Source organism: Mucor velutinosus, assembly GCF_035048745.1.
Source record: "Mucor velutinosus strain NIH1002 chromosome Unknown tig00001564, whole genome shotgun sequence".
Lineage (NCBI taxonomy): Eukaryota > Fungi > Mucoromycota > Mucoromycetes > Mucorales > Mucoraceae > Mucor > Mucor velutinosus.
Genome location: NW_027041906.1, coordinates 2,402,642 through 2,426,595, shown reverse-complemented (window position 1 = coordinate 2,426,595; position 23,954 = coordinate 2,402,642). Strand labels below are relative to the sequence as shown.

General features: G+C 39.1%; 7 protein-coding genes and 2 non-coding genes across 9 annotated transcripts; 6 read left to right on the top strand and 3 right to left on the bottom strand.

The window, feature by feature from the left end:
* Positions 1-483: 483 nt before the first annotated feature.
* ATC70_011089 (uncharacterized protein) lies at positions 484-1,721 on the top strand (the record flags this gene model as incomplete). Its single annotated transcript, XM_064830289.1, has 2 exons — positions 484-568; positions 628-1,721. The coding sequence occupies 2 exons, from the start codon at positions 484-486 to the stop codon at positions 1,719-1,721; spliced, it is 1,179 nt and encodes a 392-aa protein (XP_064682791.1).
* A 733-nt stretch (positions 1,722-2,454) lies between these two features.
* Positions 2,455-5,549, bottom strand: ATP2_4 (atp2, beta subunit of the F1 sector of mitochondrial F1F0 ATP synthase; the record flags this gene model as incomplete). The annotated part of the gene is made up of 11 exons (XM_064830288.1): positions 2,455-2,546; positions 2,602-2,857; positions 2,913-3,049; positions 3,105-3,167; positions 3,228-3,543; positions 3,599-3,948; positions 4,001-4,789; positions 4,845-5,040; positions 5,101-5,148; positions 5,201-5,320; positions 5,379-5,549. The coding sequence occupies 11 exons, from the start codon at positions 5,547-5,549 to the stop codon at positions 2,455-2,457; spliced, it is 2,538 nt and encodes an 845-aa protein (XP_064682790.1).
* Positions 5,550-6,057: 508 nt separating this feature from the next.
* On the bottom strand, positions 6,058-6,140 carry ATC70_011087. Its single transcript has one exon. It is a non-coding gene; the product is annotated as a tRNA-Leu (tRNA).
* A 1,023-nt stretch (positions 6,141-7,163) lies between these two features.
* Positions 7,164-8,108, top strand: ATC70_011086 (uncharacterized protein; the record flags this gene model as incomplete). The annotated part of the gene is made up of 1 exon (XM_064830287.1): positions 7,164-8,108. One exon carries the CDS (start codon positions 7,164-7,166, stop codon positions 8,106-8,108), a length of 945 nt encoding a protein of 314 aa, XP_064682789.1.
* A 65-nt stretch (positions 8,109-8,173) lies between these two features.
* DFR1_2 (dihydrofolate reductase) lies at positions 8,174-9,955 on the top strand (the record flags this gene model as incomplete). The annotated part of the gene is made up of 1 exon (XM_064830286.1): positions 8,174-9,955. One exon carries the CDS (start codon positions 8,174-8,176, stop codon positions 9,953-9,955), a length of 1,782 nt encoding a protein of 593 aa, XP_064682788.1.
* A 165-nt stretch (positions 9,956-10,120) lies between these two features.
* On the top strand, positions 10,121-10,708 carry SEC26 (coatomer subunit beta; the record flags this gene model as incomplete). The annotated part of the gene is made up of 1 exon (XM_064830285.1): positions 10,121-10,708. The coding sequence occupies one exon, from the start codon at positions 10,121-10,123 to the stop codon at positions 10,706-10,708; it is 588 nt and encodes a 195-aa protein (XP_064682787.1).
* A 1,401-nt stretch (positions 10,709-12,109) lies between these two features.
* ATC70_011083 (uncharacterized protein) lies at positions 12,110-17,029 on the bottom strand (the record flags this gene model as incomplete). The annotated part of the gene is made up of 1 exon (XM_064830284.1): positions 12,110-17,029. The coding sequence occupies one exon, from the start codon at positions 17,027-17,029 to the stop codon at positions 12,110-12,112; it is 4,920 nt and encodes a 1,639-aa protein (XP_064682786.1).
* A 1,062-nt stretch (positions 17,030-18,091) lies between these two features.
* Positions 18,092-19,270, top strand: ATC70_011082 (uncharacterized protein; the record flags this gene model as incomplete). The annotated part of the gene is made up of 1 exon (XM_064830283.1): positions 18,092-19,270. One exon carries the CDS (start codon positions 18,092-18,094, stop codon positions 19,268-19,270), a length of 1,179 nt encoding a protein of 392 aa, XP_064682785.1.
* Positions 19,271-21,082: 1,812 nt separating this feature from the next.
* Positions 21,083-21,155, top strand: ATC70_011081. The gene has a single exon. It is a non-coding gene; the product is annotated as a tRNA-Ala (tRNA).
* Positions 21,156-23,954: the final 2,799 nt, after the last annotated feature.

The window sequence follows — 23,954 nt, the reverse complement described above, 5'->3', positions numbered from 1 at the left end:
GCTTTATAAATTTGTAGCACTGCCATGATCTTATCTCTAGTTGATTTAGTGTATTATACAAGAGCAGCAGTGTGTCATGGGGTGATACAAGATGGCCAATACAGGCAAAATGCTTAAGAATTGAAAATCCCTGGAACTGGGTGTTGATTTAGGTAGACGATCTTTTGCCAAGTGCTCTCTACCTTGGCGAATTTGGCATTTCGAACCACCATAGTTTGACTGGCTAGCCTAATCTGTAGCAACTTGGGTTGTATACGGTTTTTTGCATAAAGTTGATGCCACAAATGCGTATACTGCCGGTCAGTAACAGTCTTGCTTCTCTTCATAGTCCTCATTAAATGCATCATTAACCAAGACATAATCTAGAGAGAGCTGTATTGCCAAGTCCGCAAATCTGGCAAAAAGTATAAAACGCCTGAGAAAGCAGCCTGAACAAACACTTTACCTTCTCTTTCCGCTTTTGTTACCTTGAAGCACCTGAACATGTCAATAGAAATCAATCTTTTGCCAGAATTTGGCTGGTCTATCAAGAATCAACCTGTATATGGCCCTGGATCAGTATTCCAAGGTAATTGCATGATGCAATGGCCATGTTATAGGCTCATATGCTAATCGGTGATCATATAGGCTTTGTCAAATTGAATGCTACTGAAGAGCAATTGCAAAAAGCTGAAAGACTTCGCATTGTTTTTCATGCTTCTGAATCAACATATCACTCTGGCTATGCAAATCCAATGTACAATCAGCAATTATTCGGCACACAAAAGATACTCTGGAAACAAAAAGACCTACGACCTCCAGTAGATATCATTGCAGGGACAGATATCTCAATTCCATTCATCATACAAGTACCAATGGTGCAGTTTCCGCCATCGGCCAATGTGATATCTGAAGGAGATGGTCTATCGTATCATTCAAACTTTGTGTTGTCAGCTTACCTGGATCAAGATCAAGGCAAAACCAACATCATCAAAGCACACAAGTCTATCATATATATGCCTTTTATTGAAACCAGTATATCAAAGAAACCAGTGCACATCACGACCATAGATAATACAGACAGCAACTCTCCAGAATCTACACCATTTGTACACGCCAGCATGTCTTCTCTGGATTACGTACTAGGCGACACTATCAACATCTCGTTAAACGTCAACAATATACCTAAAAAGTCGATAGAATCAATTTCAACAAAATTATACCAAATTCAAACATGGAACAGAGCATTTAAAAAGGACAAGCCATTGAAGAGTGAAAAGAAACTCAAACAATTGATTGCTCAAAATACCATCAAACAACATTCACTGGAAACGACAGCTCATTTCGACGTGAATACCTCTCTAGACGTTCCTGTTGATGGATTACCGACCTTTACATACGGCCTTGTATTCTCGATTGCATATATATTACAAATCAGCATAAAACGAAAAGGAAAACTATGGTCTTACGACTTTGATTTAGCAGATATTCCAATCAAAGTGGGCACTCTTGGTTATGGTATTCGTTCTTCTGAAGAAATTGAGTTTTATTCCACGTTCAAGAACGTTTTTGAGCGACAGTCTGAAGACGCCAGTAGCTCATCATCAACTGCAAACGCACTGCCTGTGCCAAGGTTTTTGGATGTAATTGAATATGAAGAATCTTTACCACTGTACACTGATGATCGATTACCTATCTATGAAACAGTCATCAAGAGACACCACATCAATTGCATTATGTGAATTAGTCGTCAATCAATAGTAACAGGCTCAGTCCAGTAACGGTTTATTTGATCAGCAGTGTGATCTATGTACATATTTATGATAGTGTAATATGCTTATATGATAGGATGTGAAAGATGTTTGTGCGAATATCTCATTTTGGTGTAAATAAATATATATTGTGGGTACAAAGCCTAATGCGTGATCATAAACTGTGTGGCACGGCTCCTTTAGATTCCCAATGAAGCATTTCATGTAACTGATGGAACAGTGAATGAGGATAGTTCATAGATGTATCCATAATCAGTTTTTTATGCTATGGGTTGCACTGTGTGCCAAGGCTTGCTCTTTATTCGTGGATCAGCAAAAGCCGTTAGTTTAGCATTGAAGGATTACAGCTGCATGTGATCATTGTTGCCATTGATACAATGTTTCATTGGTAAAAGAGTGCATTAGTCATTCATGACCCGTTTTTTAATATTAAAAGCATCAGATCAAATCAAGCTAGTGTTACGATGACTCAGTTTGATACTTGATAAGATTGTGGTAGCCTGCAACAAAACAAATGGGGATCACTTACAAGATTGAAGCCATTTTCGGTATATCATGGTCATACAAACTCGCAGGTTATAAATAAAGTGCGCAGCATACTAGATGTAGTCATGGCAACACATTTATTAGGAAGTAAATTCCTTCAGTGGTCGCTCAAAATAGCGATTTGTAAATGTTGTAGATGCAGAAATAAATCTTTATTTTACTCTTCATCTTCATCCTCACTGTCAGTGACAGCCTCTCCTAAATCTCTCAATCTCTTCTTGTACTTTTTAATGTCCAAATCTTGTTCACCTATAAGATGTGATCAGAAAAACGTTCTTGTCAATCTACTCCAAAAAGCACTTACCCATACAGACAAGGAGATCCTCTTGTTCCTTTTCCAGATCAGCAAATTTAGCCTTTTCGTTTCCAAGTTGCTCCTCCAATTCTTTGATTCTGGCAGCTTGTTTTTCATCCACGGCAGGAGGTTGCAATGACTTTTTGGCAACTTCAGTTTCTGCAGTGGCTAATTTGTTTTTCAAATCAGATATTTGTTCTTCTAATAATGCTTTATCTGTAGCAGCTGATGTCAATTCGTTCTTGATCAATTCATCGTTGGATTTCTACAAAAGAGAATTAAATCATGATCTGATTCTGAAAATTCATGTGCTTGAATACCAAAATTTGTAAGGAAGACTCTAATTCTGATACTTTTGATTCCAGTGATTTGATTTGATTCGATTGTTCTTCAATTGTGTTTTTATAACTTTGAATTACTTCGTCTGATACAATTGGGCTTGGAGGAGCAGGTGAATCTGCAATGCCCTGTTATTAAGCTGCATCTTCAGTCCTCGACATTGCACCACTTACTTGTTCTGTTTTCAATCTTGTTGAATTTGGCTGGCTTCTTTTTGATTGATTTCTGGATGTTTTCTAGTTGGATATCAACGTTAAGAGATCGATAGCTAAAGGTCCATTTCACTGAATACCAACCATAGTTTGACTTGAATAAGTCTACGAAAACGCTATCCAACAGTAAAGAGGGTAGCGAATGCGTTGTATTGGAGATGGATTCATCCTCTGCGGAGATTTGCAAAAATTGTGGCGCATTTTTGACAGCTGGACTATCACGCAGACGAGCTACCAAGCTATTGAATTGGTCCAAGCGGCTGGAGAAGATGGCTTGCAGTTTAGCTCTATCCAAAGGAGTGGATGGATCATCGTTATATTCGTATGTAATGCCTAAAAGATAAGCAACAAGGCCTTGCACTGTAGGGTCATTGGTGGATGATTGCATTTCTTGGATCAACTTCAGTGTGCATTAGTCATATAAGCCTCAGCGAGTCGAAACAAGGTGCACTTACAAACTGAACATGTGTACTCTCGGCCAAGAACAAGCTGACGGATGCTGGGCTCTCATGAAGCCATGTACAGAGCAAGCACAGATAACCAATTGGAATGCGAGCATTGGTAGAGGGGTTCTTGGTGGACATGAGCAATTGTGCAACAATCTGATGCAGTAAAGGAACAGGATCCTCGCCATTAGCCTCATCACCAAATACAATACTTCCCGCTATTTGCTTGGCTCTCTCGTTGTTTCTGATAATATGAGATAAAATATCACAGGCAAACCACACCTTATAAGGATCGGTCAACGATTGCTCCCAATTCTCGATAACCTCCAACAAAAGGGATCCTGCTGAATGGGGTTTATCTGTTGTATACAAGATTAGCACGATGATTGACCAAAAGGCAAATTGAATTACCGGTGTAAGAGCTGTTTGCATTATCTTCGGGTGGCGTCTTGAGGGTAGAAGCCAATACGAGCTGGGCATCCGGATTTTCCTCCAAACAAGAGTATACCGCATATGTGGCAGCAGCACGGCTTGAATAACTGTAGGACACACCACGGTCTTCGTTGACAGCAATTGAGATGAGAGAAATCATAGCTGGGCGAGGGATGCCAGGAGCAGCATTGGCGTCAATCTGGCCATCTTGATTCAGCACAGGAGGAGAAGCAACTACAATCTTACCAAGCATAACCTGATTATCAACATTGGAGGCGACAACATACGCAATGGAATAAAGAGCCTCGGTACGGACGATAGAGGGAGCATTTGAGCAAAGACCTAATTGAACGATAGGCAAAAGAATGCCACTTTGAACCATCACCTTCTGATTGATGGGCGTACTGCTACTATCAGGTTCAGTCAAGATACGAATCAATTGCAACACCAACACTGTATTAGCAATCTTTTGAGGCGGCCAATCCTCGAATGAGTAAGGTACATGGTCCGCATCGCTATCGCCCACATAACCTAATAAACCAGGAATTTGTTGAATACAGCTAGTTTCGCGAAAGTAAACTTGATCAGATACGTTATATCGCAATAAATTGTGCATTAGCGTTAAACTATCTTGTACGACGATATCGCCAGAGATGCCCTCTTGTTCTTCAATTACAGCCAATAATTTCTCGAATGTAGCTTGGAAGGTAACAATCTTTTGCACCTCAGTATTACTACGAGTAAGGCCAATCAACAGTAATAAGCCCTCTATGTAGTTGTGTGTTAAATCATAAAAGGACTCGACCATATCTACCATCCTTACCATTTCTGATGATGTCTCTTTTATCATCTAACATGTCCACAAGACGAGAAATACCCATTGGATTGGTCAAAATGCATTCTTGGATTCGTTTGCTTCTGTTGGCTAACAGTGTGGATAGTAGTTTGATGGTGTTGTATCGAACATAGAAATCAAACTCTTCAAGAATGTCCAAAAGGATGGTAACATTGCGAGAATCCTATTATCGTTACTGAGTATAGGTTGTTCTTTAGCTTCGTCGATATTGCTATGCTTTTACCTCGATGAAATAATCTGTAAATTTGAACCCCTTGTCGTCTTTATCTTGCTACAATCAAACATTTAGTTACATATTCCTCTTTTCATAAATATCTACCTACTTGATGTTGAACTGTGCAAAGAATTGTAATGGTTTCCAATAAAGATTTTGTGATATCCACATCCTTATAATCAGTATGCAAAACTTTGATCAATCCGGGAAAGCTCTTATTTCCAACTTCCTAACAGCAAATAGCATTTATTGGCATTTAATACATTAGTAGTGAAATCCTCATTTACCTCTGGCCAATCCCTCACTAATCCTTTGAGGCTCAAAACACCTGCACGTCTGTCTTCAAGTAAAGTCGCGGTTTCGAGGCAGTCAGCAAGTTTTTCAATGGTCTCATCAGCAGATTGGGGTTGTCCACGCTCTCCTCTAAGAGCTGTGTATCCTCTAGAAAAAAAATCCATTCGTAAAGTAGGCAGAAATACAGAAGGAAAAGACCAACAAAGTTAGATTAAGGGCTCGCTGCAATTCAAATAAGAATTGAGTACATGTCGCGATGTCCTCCAATGAATCGTTTCGAATTTTGGTGCAGATAATATATGTAGGCTTCGAGTTTAGAAATACAAAATGTTATATGATCCTCCAAACAAAAGGATAGAATACGTATCCATTTATTTAGATTATGATACGAATAGAATATGGTCATCCATATTACTCAGCTATGACACTACTGTGTTATTTCCTAATATTATGATTCCAGAACAAATTTGTATTGTAAGACACAACGTACAAGAGCAAAGTATGTAAAATAACTTACACCTTTACAGAGTGAGTACAGCTTGAGCAAACACAAATACATGCGAACATTATCAGAACCTTTGCCGAGGAGGTCAATCGCACCAAAATTTACAAATATCAAAGAAAAAAGCAAAATTAAACGTCTCATTTAAATGTGAGATTTGCGAAAAAAAATGCTGACTGTGAGATTCGAACTCACGCCTCTTGCGAGACCGCAACTTGAGTGCGGCGCCTTAGACCAACTCGGCCAAATCAGCTTCTGTATTTTGATACGTGTGTATCTTTCTCTTGATTACTTGGCTCTATTTCGATTTCCTAAAAAGGCAATATACCGTATATGGAAAAGGCGCAATGTGGTGGATTCAAGGTATAATTCTCTAACTTATCTACTATGTCTTACTTGAAGGGTTACTCCTCGTTGGTGTGGTGTTCTGGTGCATTGACACACTCATATAATTGTTGTAAAACTGTATGTTATCTCTTGATGGTGCGTTGATACTGTTATTCTAGTCGATGTGGTCTCTATTTGGTGTATTGCTAATCAATGTTGGTGCTTACTCAATTGGTGTCGCTTCTATTTTGTTGTTGTTACATATTCGTTTGATCGTGGTGCTTCTTGTCAAGTTTAGCCGAAATCTAATCAGTATTTGGAGCCGATAATGTTGAATCGATGAATTAGTCAGGGATCTAAATGAGATTGCGCGCTAATAGCCAAGCATTATTATTTTGAAATGTGGATTTGACTCTGGACTTTGACTCAGGATAGATGCAAACCAATTAATGTCGAATCGATGCAAGATTCAAGTGGAATTACAATAATGGAATTGGGGTGTTACTATTTTAAACGATAGGATCGACTCAAGAACGCGGGTACATGAAATTGACGTTAAATTGAAGGCAATCCAATTTGAGGTTACATTTGATCAGGGCACTGACATTCGGATCTGAATTGAGCCTGACAGGAGAATAACAATATATAGAACAATGACATATATAAATAGTATTTTGAATTGCATCTTAATAAACATCATCCATTTTTTTTTCTTATTCTAATCTGGAGTTTAGTTACTAGTGCCAATCTAGTACGAACAAACCTAAAGAACCCTTAAATTCATCTCTCATAATTATTGGGATAGTTCTTACAGTCTTCCTTTCCACACAACAATACTTATATCTTGATTACCGACTACCAAGGTAATCATTATAGAGAGCTTGATATTTATCAGTTGGTCCGGGCTTCAATGGTTACTAACTCGTCGTTCTCCCTAAAGATAATCCAAATGGCAATTGACAAGAAAAACGGTGGTGAACCTAGCTCTGGTGGTCGTTTCCTTAGGGAACCTAGGTCCTTTGATGGCGTCAATGAGGAACGGGCAGCCACTTGGATGTCAAGAATGAATCGTTTGAAGAAAAGCGCAAGAATCAATGACGAAGAAATGCTACTCATCGTCGAGGAAAACCTGGTTGACAAGGCTGAATCATGGTGGAACGTTGTTGGGTCCAAGGCCGACACTTGGGAAAAATTCGAGAGTCTCTTCAAGGCTCAATACCTATCTGACTTGGAGGACAGATGGTGGTCCGCAATTTATGGGCTCAAACAAGGGGATGAATACCGCTCCGTTGACGAAGTAGCCATACGAATGGAGGAGCTGTTCAATTTGCTAGGCAACAAGGATCAAGGCCTTCTGGTGCGCACCTTTTTGAATGCCATCAATTCCAACATTGCGTATGAAGTCGAGAAGGAAAGTAAACCTGCCACTTTTGCGGTCGCCAAGGAAAGAGCTAGACAAGTGGAGAAATCTCAGTTAAAATATGGTGTTGTGGCTAGCAACCGTCAAGGCGCTTTAGAAACTGGTCTTATGAGCAACATGCAAGAACAAGTAGCGGATAACCATGAAATCACGGACAGCAATTCCGAGATTTCAGCCATGTCAAGTGTGATGTCTTTGGTAGACAAGTTGGAGAAATTGTCAATTAACTTGGTTGCCTTACAAGAAGCTACTGTGAACAACAACAAGAACAGTAGTGCATATGGTAGTGCCCCTCGTCGTTCTTACACTGGTGGAATTGTGTGCTTCTTATGTGGAGAACCCGGGCATAAGAAATATGAGTGCACCAAGGAAATGGTCAATGATGCTAAGGCTCCTCCGGTTACTGGTGCTAATAGCTTACCTTTGGGCACTAATGGAAAGGATTCGGGAAAAGCCAGCGAGTATCAACAGTAGAGGTTGTTGATACTCAATTCCCAAATCCTCTACCCTCATCGTCTTCTTTGAATCTCATCGATACCATGGTGGAAGCTGAAGAGTTAAATGAAGTGTACGCTATCAAGAGAGCTAATCCGGAGGTCCCCGAGGTCTTAAATGCTAACAATCGTGTCGCTAAGAAGAAGCGAGTATCGCCAGCAGGGCAAACTGTATCCAAAGAAATCACGATGAAGGAACCAAGACCGACAAGAAAGGCTCGTGTGTTGAAGGTGCCAACCAAATCATTAAACGTGTGGAACAAGCTTTCTGAACTGGATTCTGGTTTATCCATCTTGGACTGGGTTGCGATTGACAAGGACGCTGCTAAGGATTTCGTGGATGGTCTTCGTGATCTACGGAAGCAAAGGCCAAAGCGTACTAAACGGCACTTGATGGAGATGGATGGTGGCAGCAAGGAACCTCCAAACAAAATCAATGTTGTCCAACATGCTGCTGATTCTTATGTCTCTGAGGCTTCTTCATATTACGACTCTGACCCATCTAGTGATGGTGACTCCATGGCATCTTTCAGTTCAGGCACTGATTCGGATCTCAATTTCGATGACACTCACTCAGTATATCGTTATCCTTACGATTTAGCAAAAATGAAATGGAGTTCCCCTCTCAAGGCTGAAATATCGATCAATGGAAGGAAGGTGATTGCTTGTTTCGATACCGGTGGCTCCATAAGTGTTATCTCAAGGTCCTTGTGTGAATCTCTAGGTATGGCGTGCAATGGCGACTCTCTGCAATTAGTGGGGTTTAACAACGAATCTGCTGGTGCGCGTGCGGACATTGTGATGGATGTACCAATTTGCATCCACGGCAAACACATAAGGCCAGAGCATATGTGCGTCCAAGATCAAACGAATGCGGATCTTCTAATCTTGGGTATTCCATGGTTGCAGGCTTATGGTGTTGAACTGGACATTGCGAACTCTATTATCAAGGTACCTACCACTTCTGGTCTTGTTAAGTTGCAGGGTTTTACCTCGCACATTCCAGGTTTGGTGCACGACAAAAGCAAGGAAATTTACAAGATTGAACTGGCCAAGAAACATGCTGCATCGTTGGAGGAAGATCTGATACCGGACACATTTGAGGAAATCAAATATGACAAGGACAATATTGCTGAAGGTGCCCCAGAATTTCTACATGATTTACTAAATGAATTTAGCCATGTCTTCTCTGAAGTGTCGGGTCTGACTAAAATCAAGGGGCACAAAATGCGTGTGCAAGTTGTGGAGGGTGCGAAACCTATCAAGAGTAAATGTTTTCGTCTGAGCTGGGAAGATGAAGACGCTCTAAACAAGTACGTGGATGAAATGTTGGAACTGGACCTAATCGAGGAGGCTGATGGCACTTGGAGTTCTGCTGCGTTCTTGGTTGAGAAAAAGGATGGCTCTCGGCGTTGTGTAATCGATTACAGAAAGGTGAATAAGTTGATCGTACAAACAAACTTCCCAACACCAACCGTGGCGGAACTGACTGAACTGACGGCTGGAATGAAATATTTTTCGTGTCTGGATGCTTCTTCTGGGTACCACCAACTGGAGATCGATCCTGAGGATACTTTGGCTCGTGACCTCACAGGGTTTGTTACAAAGCGTGGGACTTTTCGGTACAAAGTATTGCCGATGGGTATATCAGTAGGCGGCTCAGAATTTCAAAGAGCGATGCACTCTATTTTTAAGCATATGATTGGTGAATCAGCTTGCATTTTCTATGATGATGTCTTATGCTTTTCTAGAACAAGAGAAGCTCATGAAGCACACTTACGGGAGCTATTTGAAGCAGCGGAAAGGGCCAACTTAAAGTTCAAGTGAAAGAAGTGTCATTTTGGGCAAGAATCGGTTGAATATCTGGGGCATATTATTAGCAGTGAAGGTTCAAGACCAGGTGATCGCAATGTAGAGAAGATCAAGTCATTTCCGCCCTGTCAAAATGTTTCTGAACTCAAGAGTTTTCTTGGTCTTACTGGTTTTTTTAGGATGTTCACACCAAATTATGCAACAATTGCCAAGGAGCTAGTTAGTCTCACAAGAAAAGGAGTCAAATTTGTATGGGGGCCAGAACAACAGCAAGCATTTGAAACTCTTAAGCAAATCCAGTGCAGTAATCCGGTGTTGGCTTTCCCCGATCGTCATAAGGTGCAAATACTTAGCGTTGATGGCAGTCTATCAGGCCTTGGTTGTGTTCTTACCCAAGTAGATCAATTCAATGAGCATGATCGCAGTAATGAGCAAGTTATTGGCTATGGTTCCAGAAGTCTCAGAGGGTCTGAAAAGAATTGGCATATTCATGAGGTCGAGGCTTTCGCAGTGGTTTGGTCAATCCAACATTTCCAACACTACCTTAAAGGAAGAGAATTTATATTGATCACAGATCATTCAAGTTTGGTGTATATCTTCAACCCAACTAAGCAATCTCCCAAGCTGTCAAGATGGTGCGCTGCTGTCATGGAATATAATTTCAAGATCTTGTACAAACCGGGTCCCTCTAACATAGCTGATCCGCTATCGCGCTGCATTCCATTACCCGAGTTTATCAAGGAATTTGGGCCTGCTCGAATTGTGTAATCGAGGTACCTGAATTAATTTTCTCAAAAAAAAAAAAAAAATATTTATAGAGCAACATGTCAAAAAAAAAAAAAAAATTTATAGAGTAAAATGTCAAAAAAAAATATTCATAGAACTTATATATAGTAGAATCAATCAAAATAACAATAAATATCTTTATCTTTATCCTTCCATTAAATTTTCAATCTAGCCATCCCAATTGTACTTTCAATCCCTTTTGATCCACTTGCCTTGGTTAATTTTGATCTGGATTTGGTGTTGATTTGATCCCTTCATCCTGTGTGTTGATTGTATTTTCTTAAACATTGTCTCTCTAAACTGTAACTGTTGTAAGCATGGCTATCTCTGTGGAATTTGAGGCTTTACAGACTAAAATTCACGGAAAAAAAAGAATAAAAAAACAGTGATGTCAACTTGATAAAGGTATATTTTATTATCAAACTGACAGGTGTAAAGTAAACTGAAGTCTCTCTACTGGCCAGGTAGATGATCCTTCTTATATACTATAACAATGGATAAAAGTTCTATTAATTAGATTGACAAATAAGTCAACTCAGATCAACTAATGTCTAATCATGCTAAAAGACAACTCCAGCAAGCTAATCATGATTTAGCTCTGTCTGGATGATGAATAATTAGACTCTCATCCGAAGTACCCTGATCTATCCTTTCCATAAGGATAATTAATATCGATCTAGTAGCATGTATCCGATAGGTACAGTCTTCTTAGTCTATATTAATAGTACATATCTGAGTGTATATCGCTAAGCATACATCTTTAGCATGTATCTGGATATATGGCATGTCTATAGCATATCATATGCATGTCTATAGCATGTCTCATATATAATACAAGTCTGTAGTACATAAAGTATCTGTAGCTAGTATCACGGATATAAGCATGTGTCTTATAGCGTGGATCATGAAGTGCACATCTGAAGCAACAAGCTCATATTGCATTAATCTTGGTGCCTATCCAGATATGGTAAACATCCGTAGTCAATGTCGGAATACAAGTATAAGTCTATAGTGCCATCCATGTCCGTGGTGCCATCTATAGCCTATATCTTATATAGTATGAATCTTATAGTACTAGCGTATCTGAAGTCCATATCTTCTCATGATCATAGTATAAATCGATATCGTACATCTAATCCAGTGTACATACAGTTTATATCTAAATCTGGTAACTGGATGAACTGTCGGAATGCAGATCATAGTGGATGTATTCCACATTTGCCCCCACCAGTTTCAACGCATGTTGACTAATTCAAAGAATTATGTAAACGATCAATGATCTGTATTTCGCATTCGCTGACAAAGATATAACGCAATGTGATAGTCTAAAGGTGCTACTGCAATTTGCATGTTGCCCTGATATATTCCATGACAAACATCACTTTACTGTTCTGCAAGGTTGAGTCTCTTAGAGCCTCTCAAACGCTTGTCAGAATCATCACGCTTACGCTTTGATTTGGAGGAAGCAGTGTCACTATTTAGTGCCTGTCTTCTCTTCTCAAGCAGCTCATATTCCTTGATCTTTGCCCAGTACTTACGAATGGTTTGAGGGTTGTTGAACGATGCAGCAGTTTCCCAGGAGTTGGCAGCTTCTCCAAATGTCTTCCATTTTACCAAATACTCTCTATTGTGTTCAGGACCACGATGCGCTCTGATCTCGTCAACCTCATATACTTCTTGTTCGATGATAGACTCGTCGATTGCTACCAGCTTCAATTCAGATGGCACATAGTCGCGATGTAGTAGTTCATTCATATCGTCTTTCAACACATATGTAGATCTTTTCTTTTGAACAACTTGATAAGGTCCATCATAAGCGGCCTCAAGTTTGCTTTCTCTATGCGGAAGTCTTACCATAACCCAATCACCAACTTTGAAGTGTGTAATCTTGTGATGCTTATTGAATCGCGTTGCTTGCTCTTCAATAATGCGTTGTGTTCTTTGGTTAATAGCTGGAAAGACAACCTGGTTCATAATCTCTGCCTTCTTGCGTAGCTCACCGAGAGTCATTGGCTTCTTTGGTAAGTTGTCCTTGATCTTAGGATCATCGTAGTCTACGAATCTATTCAATGGTCTAGCAAACATCAATTGAAAAGGTGCACTCTCAGTGCGATACCTAATTTTTGTGTTTATAGCCAGTTGAGTTCCAGGTAGAACCGAGTCCCAGTCATAGATGTGTTCACTGACCATCTTACGAAGTGCATTAAGAATATTTTTAACACCTGATTCGGATGCACCATTGCCCCTAGCGTGGAAAGCCGTAGAGTATCTTTGATTGATGCCAAGTGCTTTACCAATCTCGCTCATCAAAGCACTCTTGAATTCACGTCCATTATCAGATTGTAGTATTTGTACTACGCCAAAGTCTCCAAAGATGGTAGTCAGAGCTCTAGCGACAGTATCAGTTTGTTTGTTGGGCAATGCACGAGTTATAATAAATCTGGTGCAAATGTCGTATACAACTAATATATATATATTGCCATTGTTGGTTGGAGTTAACGGACCAAGAAAGTCAATGCCTATGTGATCAAATGGACCATACGCTACAACGTTTCTCAGTTCATGGTAACCCTTTTGAACTCCATTGTGTCTTGCACATTCCATACATGATTGACAAATTGCCTTTGCATCATCATATAGACCTGTCCAATGAATACCTTCTTCATGTAGTTTCTTGACAATACTAGCGGCACCAAAGTGTCCAAATTCATGAGTTTCACGAAGCAGTTGGTCTCTCTCATTGTCAGGTGGTGCAATGTAAGCAACGCTTTCATAATTGCCCTCCTTGATCTTCATAGCAAGTACATTCAAGTGCTTGTCTTTGTTATAGACTACTTTGTTCTTGGTTAGATAATGCTTTGTTTGCTTATTGTTGCCAATGAATCGTTTCTTGGAGCCTTTGCTTCTCATGATATTCTTTTGTAATTTAGCAATTTTCTTATCACTGTCTCCCGCCAGCTCTGTATGATCTTCTAAAGGTTCATACAAGCGACTAAGTTTGTCAGGTAAGATGTTGTCTAAGCCCTTGATATGAGTGAATTGCAGTTGGGGATACTCGTTTAAAATCTCCATGTAATTTTGAATGACTCTAGTAGGACATTTACATGTGTAGATATAAATCAGAGCTCGATGATCTGTCATAACCTCAATCTCAGGATGCCCGTACAATAAGGGTCGCAAACGAACTAAACCGAATAACACGGCATACAGTTCTCGTCTCAGGACAGGCCAGTTCTGTTGGGATTTGGTCAGAGATTTGCTCAACATCGCCACATAGACTGTGCGTCCTTGATCGTCGCGCTGCGTCAAAATGACTGCAACTGCATATAAGCTAGCATCACATTCAAGATAAAATTTCTTATTCATGTCTGGTGCAGTCAGTAAAGCTTCAGATAACAAGACCTTCTTGATAATCTCAAGTCGTTTGGTGTGCTCATCAGTCCATTTGCTACCAGCATCTGGATCATTTCGTAGAGCATCAATAGGCGCCATCAGTTTTGACAGATTTGGGATGTGTGGTCTCAAATATGAAATAACACCAGCTAGTTGTTTAACCTGTTTGGCAGATCTGCATGGACCCCAATGATCAATGTCAGAGAGACGTCGCATGTCAACCTTGGAAACATGAGGACCAACTACAAAGCCTAGCAAGTAGATGCTAGATCGAAACCAGGAGCACTTTTCAACACCAATCTTTAAGTTGGCATGTGTCAAGCGTCTCAGCACCTCCTTAATCAATTCGCAATGACTGGATAAGGATGAAGATACGAGGCATAGGTCGTCCACATAGACCTCCACGTTGGGCATATCAGAAAACAAAATGTTCATGACAGAGCTAAAGACAGATGTGATTGGGCGCAACCCGAAACAGCAGCCTAACCATCTATACGATTTCCCTCTAAAATTGAACAAAAGCACATTTCTTGATATGTCAGAAATTCTAAATGAAAAATATGCGTTTTTCAGATCGACTTTCGAAAATATTGTCCCCTTCTGCTTGATCCGGGTGAAGATATCCTGTATATTTGGTATCTCAAATTGGTTTGTATTGTTGGGCATATGCTGGTTGATCCTCCGCACATCCATACAAACTCGAGTTTTGGTGGGTTTGCCATCATTGTCCTTCTTTGATACTGCAATGAGAGGGCTGTTGAATAAGCCGTTAGGTCTACACTGTTCTACAATTCCTGCATCCAGCCATTCATTCAATTGCTTTTCGATTTCGGGCATTGCATGATGTGCGATCGGATATTGCTTGACGTAGTAATCAACATTCTCCTTGATTGGTATAGTGATCTCAGATTCAGGCACGTTACAAAACGTTCCAGGCTTGATTCTCTGATTCTCATCAATAGCATCTTGGATGTTGCTCATATACTTATTCTCCTCAGCTTGGGATTCAAAGATTGATGCGGTTTCTGGATCAATAGAATGTTTAGTATCAAAATTGACATTTTCGAAATCGATGCTTTCAAGAAGCTCTGATTTCTCTTCCTCTGTAAGATTTCCAATATCAGCAAACTTGTGAGCAACGCCAGTTAGCCCAATTCTAAGTCGACTCAATGTGTCTACACCCAGTAGCACATCAAAATCGCCTAGGTCCTGAATAAAATTGGATAGCTCAAACGAGTGATCAAATGCAATGTCATTAAGATATCTTATCTTGATAGCTGGTGTTTTACCCAATCTCTTTACTGAATGACTCAGAAAGTTCAAATTGCCTTCAACAGAAATAGTATCTTGGGAAGTGAATAGTAGTTTATTGTGAAAAATGTTTTTATTTAAGAAGGTGGAATCTGATCCCGTATCTACTTTCGCGATCAAACGGACTGGTTTTCCTTCTTTGCTCTCTAAAATAATAGGAGTCAGTAACTGAAATGGATTGAAACTTTCAGGTACATTTTTCACATTAGACTTACAGTTGAGCGAGGCATCCTCTGCTTCAATCTCGTCCAAGCAAGCATCTATTTCCTCCATGGTGACATCTCCAACAGCATCACCAATGTCAGAATCAGTGCTACTTTCCATGGTAACATCGTTGGTCTCAGAACCAGAACCAGACTTGTTGTCCTTGCGAACAGTGGTTGTTTGTACAGTATGCACACCAATGTTCTTCCTTGATTCTCTCTCCTTCTTCCAGTCGTAGAACTCTTGACAACGATGACCGTAAGCACGGGGCTTACCACAAAAGTTGCAGGTTTTGGGATCAGAGGATGAGGAATTCATAGAATACGGAGCAGCAGTAGTAGCCCGGTTAGGCTTGTTGTCAGAGCCAAAGTGCTTCAATCTTGACTTACAGTCAATGGTGTTGTGGTTGGCATTGCTCCCGCCATGCTTCGCACAGAAATACCCAGTGGCAGATACCCTTGCCATCTTTGTTCTCGAACCAGAACCACCAGAACCACCCTTACGCTTACCTCTGATGTCGACCTCAACATCATCATCACCACGATTTTGCTCGTCAACAAGGAACAAAGGCAACACACATTCATAGATCTCGTTGATAGTCCATTTGTGGTTGGAACCATGCTTGACGGACATTTGGTTGACCATCATTTGCTGATTCTTGCGTAACAGCGTGAACTGATAGAACTTGGCTAACATGTTGCTGTTAGGAGGGAAACCACAATCCTTGACGTACTTCATGAACTTATTTGTATAGTCCTGTAGAGTATCATTGTTCTTCATGCGCATGCTGAAGAGTTTGGCCATGGATTCCTCAGAGTTGATGGGAGCACCAAAATGTTTGCGGAACAATGCCTTGGCTTGATCCCAATCATTACATGCCAGAAGATCATTCTTGGTCCATGATTCGAAGTCAAATGGCAGTGAAACAGGCACGTAGCGTTTCCAAACCAAATTTACTTCATTACCGGATGCTCTGATGACGTTCTCAAAAGCACTGAAGAAATGATCGACTGTGGTGAATCGAGGATGGTCAGGCCAATGCTTAGCTTGTCCTACCACCTGGAAACGAGGGATCTCATTGAGATTGACAGGTCTTGCTTTGGAATCAGCCCTCTTAGTAATGGCACTGACTTGCTTGCTGAGCCATTCGACAGACGCAGATGCTTCATCAGCCGCCAAGCGTTCATCCTCAGTGTAAGTATCACCAGCGTTACGATGGATCTGATCCAAGCGAGCCTGAGCAGTGTCAATCTTCTTGAGAAGATGATCAACTGCAGAAAGTTGAGCGTGCTCATCCACTTGCATAGATGAGTCATAAGGAGAAGAAACACGGATAGAGTCTTGAGCAATATCCTTTTGAGTGTTTTCGGTAGCGTTGTATTGGTTGTGAGACATGATAAAAATAGTTTTTAAAGTAGAATAATAAAATGTAGAGTATAAGATAAAGTGTAAAAGTGATAACCTTTGAGTTGAAAAAAATGTGGAATTTGAGGCTTTACAGACTAAAATTCACGGAAAAAAAAGAATAAAAAAACAGTGATGTCAACTTGATAAAGGTATATTTTATTATCAAACTGACAGGTGTAAAGTAAACTGAAGTCTCTCTACTGGCCAGGTAGATGATCCTTCTTATATACTATAACAATGGATAAAAGTTCTATTAATTAGATTGACAAATAAGTCAACTCAGATCAACTAATGTCTAATCATGCTAAAAGACAACTCCAGCAAGCTAATCATGATTTAGCTCTGTCTGGATGATGAATAATTAGACTCTCATCCGAAGTACCCTGATCTATCCTTTCTATAAGGATAATTAATATCGATCTAGTAGCATGTATCCGATAGGTACAGTCTACTTAGTCTATATCAATAGTACATATCTGAGTGTGTATCGCTAAGCATACATCTTTATTAGCATGTATCTGGATATATGGCATGTCTATAGCATGTCTCATATATAGTACAAGTCTGTAGTACATAAAGTATCTGTAGCTAGTATCACGGATATAAGCATGTGTCTTATAGCGTGGATCATAAAGTGCACATCTGAAGCAACAAGCTCATATTGCATTAATCTTGGTGCCTATCCAGATATGGTAAACATCCGTAGTCAATGTCGGAATACAAGTATAAGTCTATAGTGCCATCCATGTCCGTGGTGCCATCTATAGCCTATATCTTATATAGTATGAATCTTATAGTACTAGCGTATCTGAAGTCCATATCTTCTCATGATCATAGTATAAATCGATATCGTACATCTAATCCAGTGTACATACAGTTTATATCTAAATCTGGTAACTGGATGAACTGTCGGAATGCAGATCATAATGGATGTATTCCACAATCTCCTTTCCCTGGTATATCAGTCTCTACTACTTATTAAATGGTTCTTATCCAAAGGGTGCTGATCCCAAGGTTTGCCGTAAGATCCGCTATCACTGTGCAAGGCTAATGTTGGCTGACGATGGACGTGTGCTTGAGTTGAATACTGGTCGAGAGTTGTTGCATGAAGGCACCGCTCTGCAGAAGGTTCAAGAAGTTCACAAGGAAGGTCACCAAGGCATTTTGAATACACTAGATAAGGTGGCAAGGCACTATATGATACAAGATTGTCGTGAGTTGGTTACTACTGTGGTGAAATCGTGTGATACATGCCAGTACAGAGCAAGAATTCGTTTTTCCAAATCGAACCCAATGAAGGTGATCAAGACTCCACGTTCTCCCATGAATTTTGTGAGTGTTGATGCAATCGGTCCTCTCTCCACTACATCCAAGGGAAACAAATATATTTTGACAGCTATTTGCGGTCTGACAAGATGGCCTATGGCTCGTGCTGTATCTACTATCGATGAAGTTACTACCGGTGAATTCTATTTTAGTGAAATTGTGTCAAGATACGGTGTACCTGCTAGATTGCTATCCGATCGAGGTGCTAATTTCATCTCTACTTACGTTCACCAATTTTTGAAGCAAATCGGTTGCAAGAACATCATGGTGACAAGTTATCGTGCATCTGCTAACGGTATGGTTGAGAAGTTAAATCACTCCCTGGTGTTTGTGTTGGCGAAAATTGCAAGAGATGAGCGAAATATTGATCAATGGGACAAGTATGTGGATTCGGCTCTAATGGTTTTAAGGTCAACAAAGAATACCGTCACTGGGTATAGTCCAAGTTACTTACTATATGGCTATGAATTCCGTACTCCAGCTGTGTGGGTTAGTCCTCGTCTTGATTACGTTGAAGGTGAAGAAGAAGAACTCAAGGAGCGAATTGAATTGATTGGCGATAAGTTACATGGCGTAAGGGAAAAGGCGCGTGAATACTCGGACGAACGCAAGGCTAAGGCGAAGATTCGTTATGACGCAAATGCACATTTCATCAGGCAATATGAAGTTGGCGAGCAAGTGTTATTGAAGAACCCAATACAAGACAGCAAATTCGGTGATAAATGGGAAGGTCCATACAAGGTTGTGCAATTTAACAAGAGTTCTGGCACATACCACTTAACGGGCAAGAACAGTTTACGATTGAAACATGCTGTGAATGGTGATCGACTCAAGCCGTATAACAATGAGGTGCAACGTATGATTCCCGATGTGATGATTTCGCAGGCGTCAGATCAGTTTTAAAGGTGGGTTGAAGCAAACAGAGTGAACATGTTGGAAGCAAGAGAAAAGGCGTGTTTCGAAATCTCTTTGTAGCCAAGTTTTAAGGGGGGGGCGGTGCGTGATACGTGTGTATCTTTCTCTTGGTTACTTGGCTCTATCTCGATTTCCTAAAAAGGCAATATACCGTATATGGAAAAGGCGCAATGTGGTGGATTCAAGGTATAATTCTCTAACTTATTTACTATGTCTTACTTGAAGGGTTACTCCTCGTTGGTGTGGTGTTCTGGTGCATTGGCACACTCATATAATTGTTGTAAAACTGTATGTTATCTCTTGATGGTGCGTTTGTTTAGAATAACGAAATATAGACAGAGTAAATACAATTAGAACTGAATATATTTATTATGTTATTCCAAGATTGAATAGGGATCAAAACTAGTGTAGATATCAAAGGTATTTATAGTTATTTGACAGTGCCGCAGCAATAGGACCTTGATCTTGAATGCGGGATAATTGTATAAGCCTTGAACCAGTAGCGAGGATGTGCTGCATCAGAACTCATGAACCACCAGTCAAGGATAAACAACAAAGATGATCCAGGATAGAATGTTCTTCCTAATGGCTTTGACGGAAGAACATTTGTCGGAATTGAAACCCACTTCCAGGGACGAAAGGCCATAGGCTACCACTCTCTAGGAACCGGGATATAGATTAGCCATTTGATGGCACCACTCATGTTCCTTCGTGCTGCTTGAATAAAGACCTCTCACTTCTACTATGCATCTCAGCTCATTCTCAGATCCTCTTATGTAATATACAACGCCTAATACATTTGCCTCTCAGAGATGATCTATATCCTCAACAAATGTAACCCCAAATTGGATTGCTTTCAATTTAATGTCAACTTCATGTACCCGCGTTCTTGAATCGATCCCATTGTTTAAAATAGTAACACCCCAATTCCATTGTTATAATTCCACTTGAATCTTGCAACGATTCGGCATCAATTGGTTTGCATCTATCCTGAGTCAAAGTCCAGAGTCAAATCCACATTTCAAAATAGTAATGCTTGGCTATTAGCGCGCAATCTCATTTAGATCCCTGACTAATTCATCGATTCAACATTATCGGCTCCAAATATTGATTATTAGATTTTCGGCTAAACTTGACAAGAAGCACCACGATCAAACGAATATGTAACAACAACAAAATAGAAGCGACACCAATTGAGTGAGCACCAACATTGATTAGCAATACACCAAATAGAGACCACATCGACTAGAATAACAGTATCAACGCACCATCAAGAGAAAACATACAGTTTTACAACAGTTTTATGAGTGTGTCAATGCACCAGAAAACCGCACCAACAAGGAGTAACCCTTCCAGTAAGATATAGTAGATAAGGTCGAGAATTATACCTTGAATACACCACCTTGCGCCTTTCCCATATACGGTATATTCACTTTTTGGGAAATCGAGATAGAGCCGAGTAGCCAAAAGAAAGATACACACGTATCATTAGGTCGTGCCTAGATTTAGGTTTAAGCCAAATTTGAAGAAAGCGACTAAAAGGCGCCAGCGTATACTCGAAGGTTCTGGAAACTGACAGCAAGCATTGATCTGATTATCAGTTGCTATATCAAGTACTATATCTACTCGAAAGTTCTATTGATTAAGTAATTATCGATCGTAGAAATAGTATAAATATAAGTTGTAAATGCATTCAATAAACAGCATCTTCGAACACAATCTCAATCTATTAGTTAAACTCCAGGTAATTCGTTAACTCCTATCATTGAATCTATTTATTAAGTCGACAATTACTAATGTGGGGAAATGGTGTAGTGGCTATCACATTCGCTTTGCATGCGAAAGGCCCCGGGTTCAAACCCCGGTTTCTCCATTTTTTTTCTTCAACAAATATTTGTTACACTCCACGGCTCGAGAATAGTCATTTTTTTATGTATTTAACGGTGTGAGGTTGTCGTAGCTATTGTTACAAGTCGTAACATCTACTTTCTTTTTCTGCCACTATATAATCATCTAATCTGCTCGTCTCTATTTTACATATAAAACACATTACTTTTGGTATCTGTGGAATACATCCACTATGATCTGCATTCCGACAGTTCATCCAGTTACCAGATTTAGATATAAACTGTATGTACGCTGGATTAGATGTACGATATCGATTTATACTATAAGAAGAAGATATGGACTTCAGATACGCTAGTACTATAAGATTCATACTATATAAGTTATAGGCTATAGATGGCACCACGGACATGGATGGCGCTATAGACTTATACTTGTATTCCGACATCATTGACTACGGATGTTTACCATATCTGGATAGGCACCAAGATTAATGCAATATGAGCTTGTTGCTTCAGATGTGCACTTTATGATCCACGCTATAAGACACATGCTTATATCCGTGATACTAGCTACAGATACTTTATGTACTACAGACTTGTACTATATATGAGACATGCTATAGACATGCCATATATCCAGATACATGCTAATAAAGATGTATGCTTAGCGATACACACTCAGATATGTACTATTGATATAGACTAAGTAGACTGTACCTATCGGATACATGCTACTAGATCGATATTAATTATCCTTATAGAAAGGATAGATCAGGGTACTTCGGATGAGAGTCTAATTATTCATCCAGGCAAAGCTAAATCATGATTAGCTTGCTGGAGTTGTCTTTTAGCATGATTAGACATTAGTTGATCTGAGTTGACTTACTTGTCAATCTAATTAACAGAACTTTTATCCATTGTTATAGTATATAAGAAGGATGATCTACCTGGCCAGTAGAGAGACTTCAGTTTACTTTACACGTGGTGTCAGTTTGATAATAAAATATAATACCTTTATCAAGTTGACTTTACTGTTTTTTTTATTCTTTTTTTTCCGTGAACTTTAGTCTGTAAAGCCTCAAATTCCACAGTATCGATTAAATTACATTCTGGCCACAACTCAATCTCAACTCGAAATGCGGCATATCAAGCGGACATGAATTAAAGGCCCAGATCAACGCTGCAACGCCTTCTGTATCTTGTATCCAAAATGGACAATCTTATATCAAACCTTACTTTTAAATCCATGAAACGCAATTACATAACCAAATCATACGAAACCATGTACATTGACCCTTGTAAATTAAGTTAGCAATTTTTCATTCATCGAAGGATATTATTACAGAAATATTATCAAACCACAAATCAATCATATGTTAACCAGGACATTATTACAGACATAAAAAATAGCAAAATAGTATAAAAGCATAACTCTTCAAATCAATTAATAAAATCATCTTATATTTTACCAATATTTCAATACACATCTTTTATAAAGCTCATTAGAGTTATATTTACTACTTTTCTTATATCAAACATCTGTTATTTGTAAGATCCCTTGAATTTTTTTTATATCTCAGATATTATAATCGATTCATTGTTAACTCTTTTATATACATCTCTGGTTTACTTTCTATTTTCTACTTTTACTTCTGTTTATTTGTTTATTCTAGTTGGACAACTATATACCTGATGCTCATTTGATAGTTAGATCTGCTTTGGCTAATTTACTATCTCTTTCATACTCTTTTATCAAAACTATATACACTACTACCGACTCGCCTGTAACATTATTTACATCTTTTGTTACACAAGTCAAGTAGTATAAATATCATAGCTAACTGCTGAACTCAATAAACGTTGTCTTTTAATTTATAACTGATTCATTATATATATTATGTTATTATCACGACACGGCACATTCTTTTGTATATACTTGTCTTAATCTGCTGTTACAAGTGAGTTGGTAGTATTGTGTAGTTATTTGATAAAACAGTTTGAAAAGAGATGAAGAGAAAACGAATGATTGTATGCAGTGACAAGAAAATGGATATTACGATTTGTAACGCTACTGTATAAACTATATTTGTAAACACGACCCAAAAAATTAGTTGGAAGATGTTAAAGTACAGTAGGTTCAATATGATCAAGTACCGTATATAGAAGCGATGAATCAGCATGTACTTTTTCTTAATAAATTTTTTATCTGTTTTACTGTACTAGAACTGCTATTTTATGGTAGTATAAGAACAAGGGTTATAATTAAGTAAATATCATATGCAGAAGCATCGAAATACAAATTAGCAGATTCTAATAATAAATATATTAATCGTGCAGCAGCCCCAGATAGTACCAAATATTTGAGTCACCATCTCAAGCTTTAGCATTCGTCCTGTCGAATAATCTACATCACCCAATGGCTTGTTAACCTAAGCAAAAAAGATTGAAATGGGAAAATCACGGATAACTTTCATAATATTGAAGTCTATGAAACTTCTTTAATTTAGCACAGACAAAATCAAAAATCACTCTGAAAACACAGATAAAACAAAATCTAAATTAAAGCCTTATTTGACTGAGGTACGATGTAGAATAATGATATTGGAGCATCTTTTAAGTGGGAAGATTATATTGGAAATGCTTGCTTCATGAGATAATCAACATTGGAGATGCTATTTTTAAGCGGGGGAATATGCATGCATTAGTTTGGAAACCTTATTATAAGTGAGCAAGGCAAGCTACAGTTGTCTAGTCTTAACAGCAAGATTTTTCATTATGCCAAGTATCTATTGATAACTTGAAACCAACAAGTTAATATGGCCCTT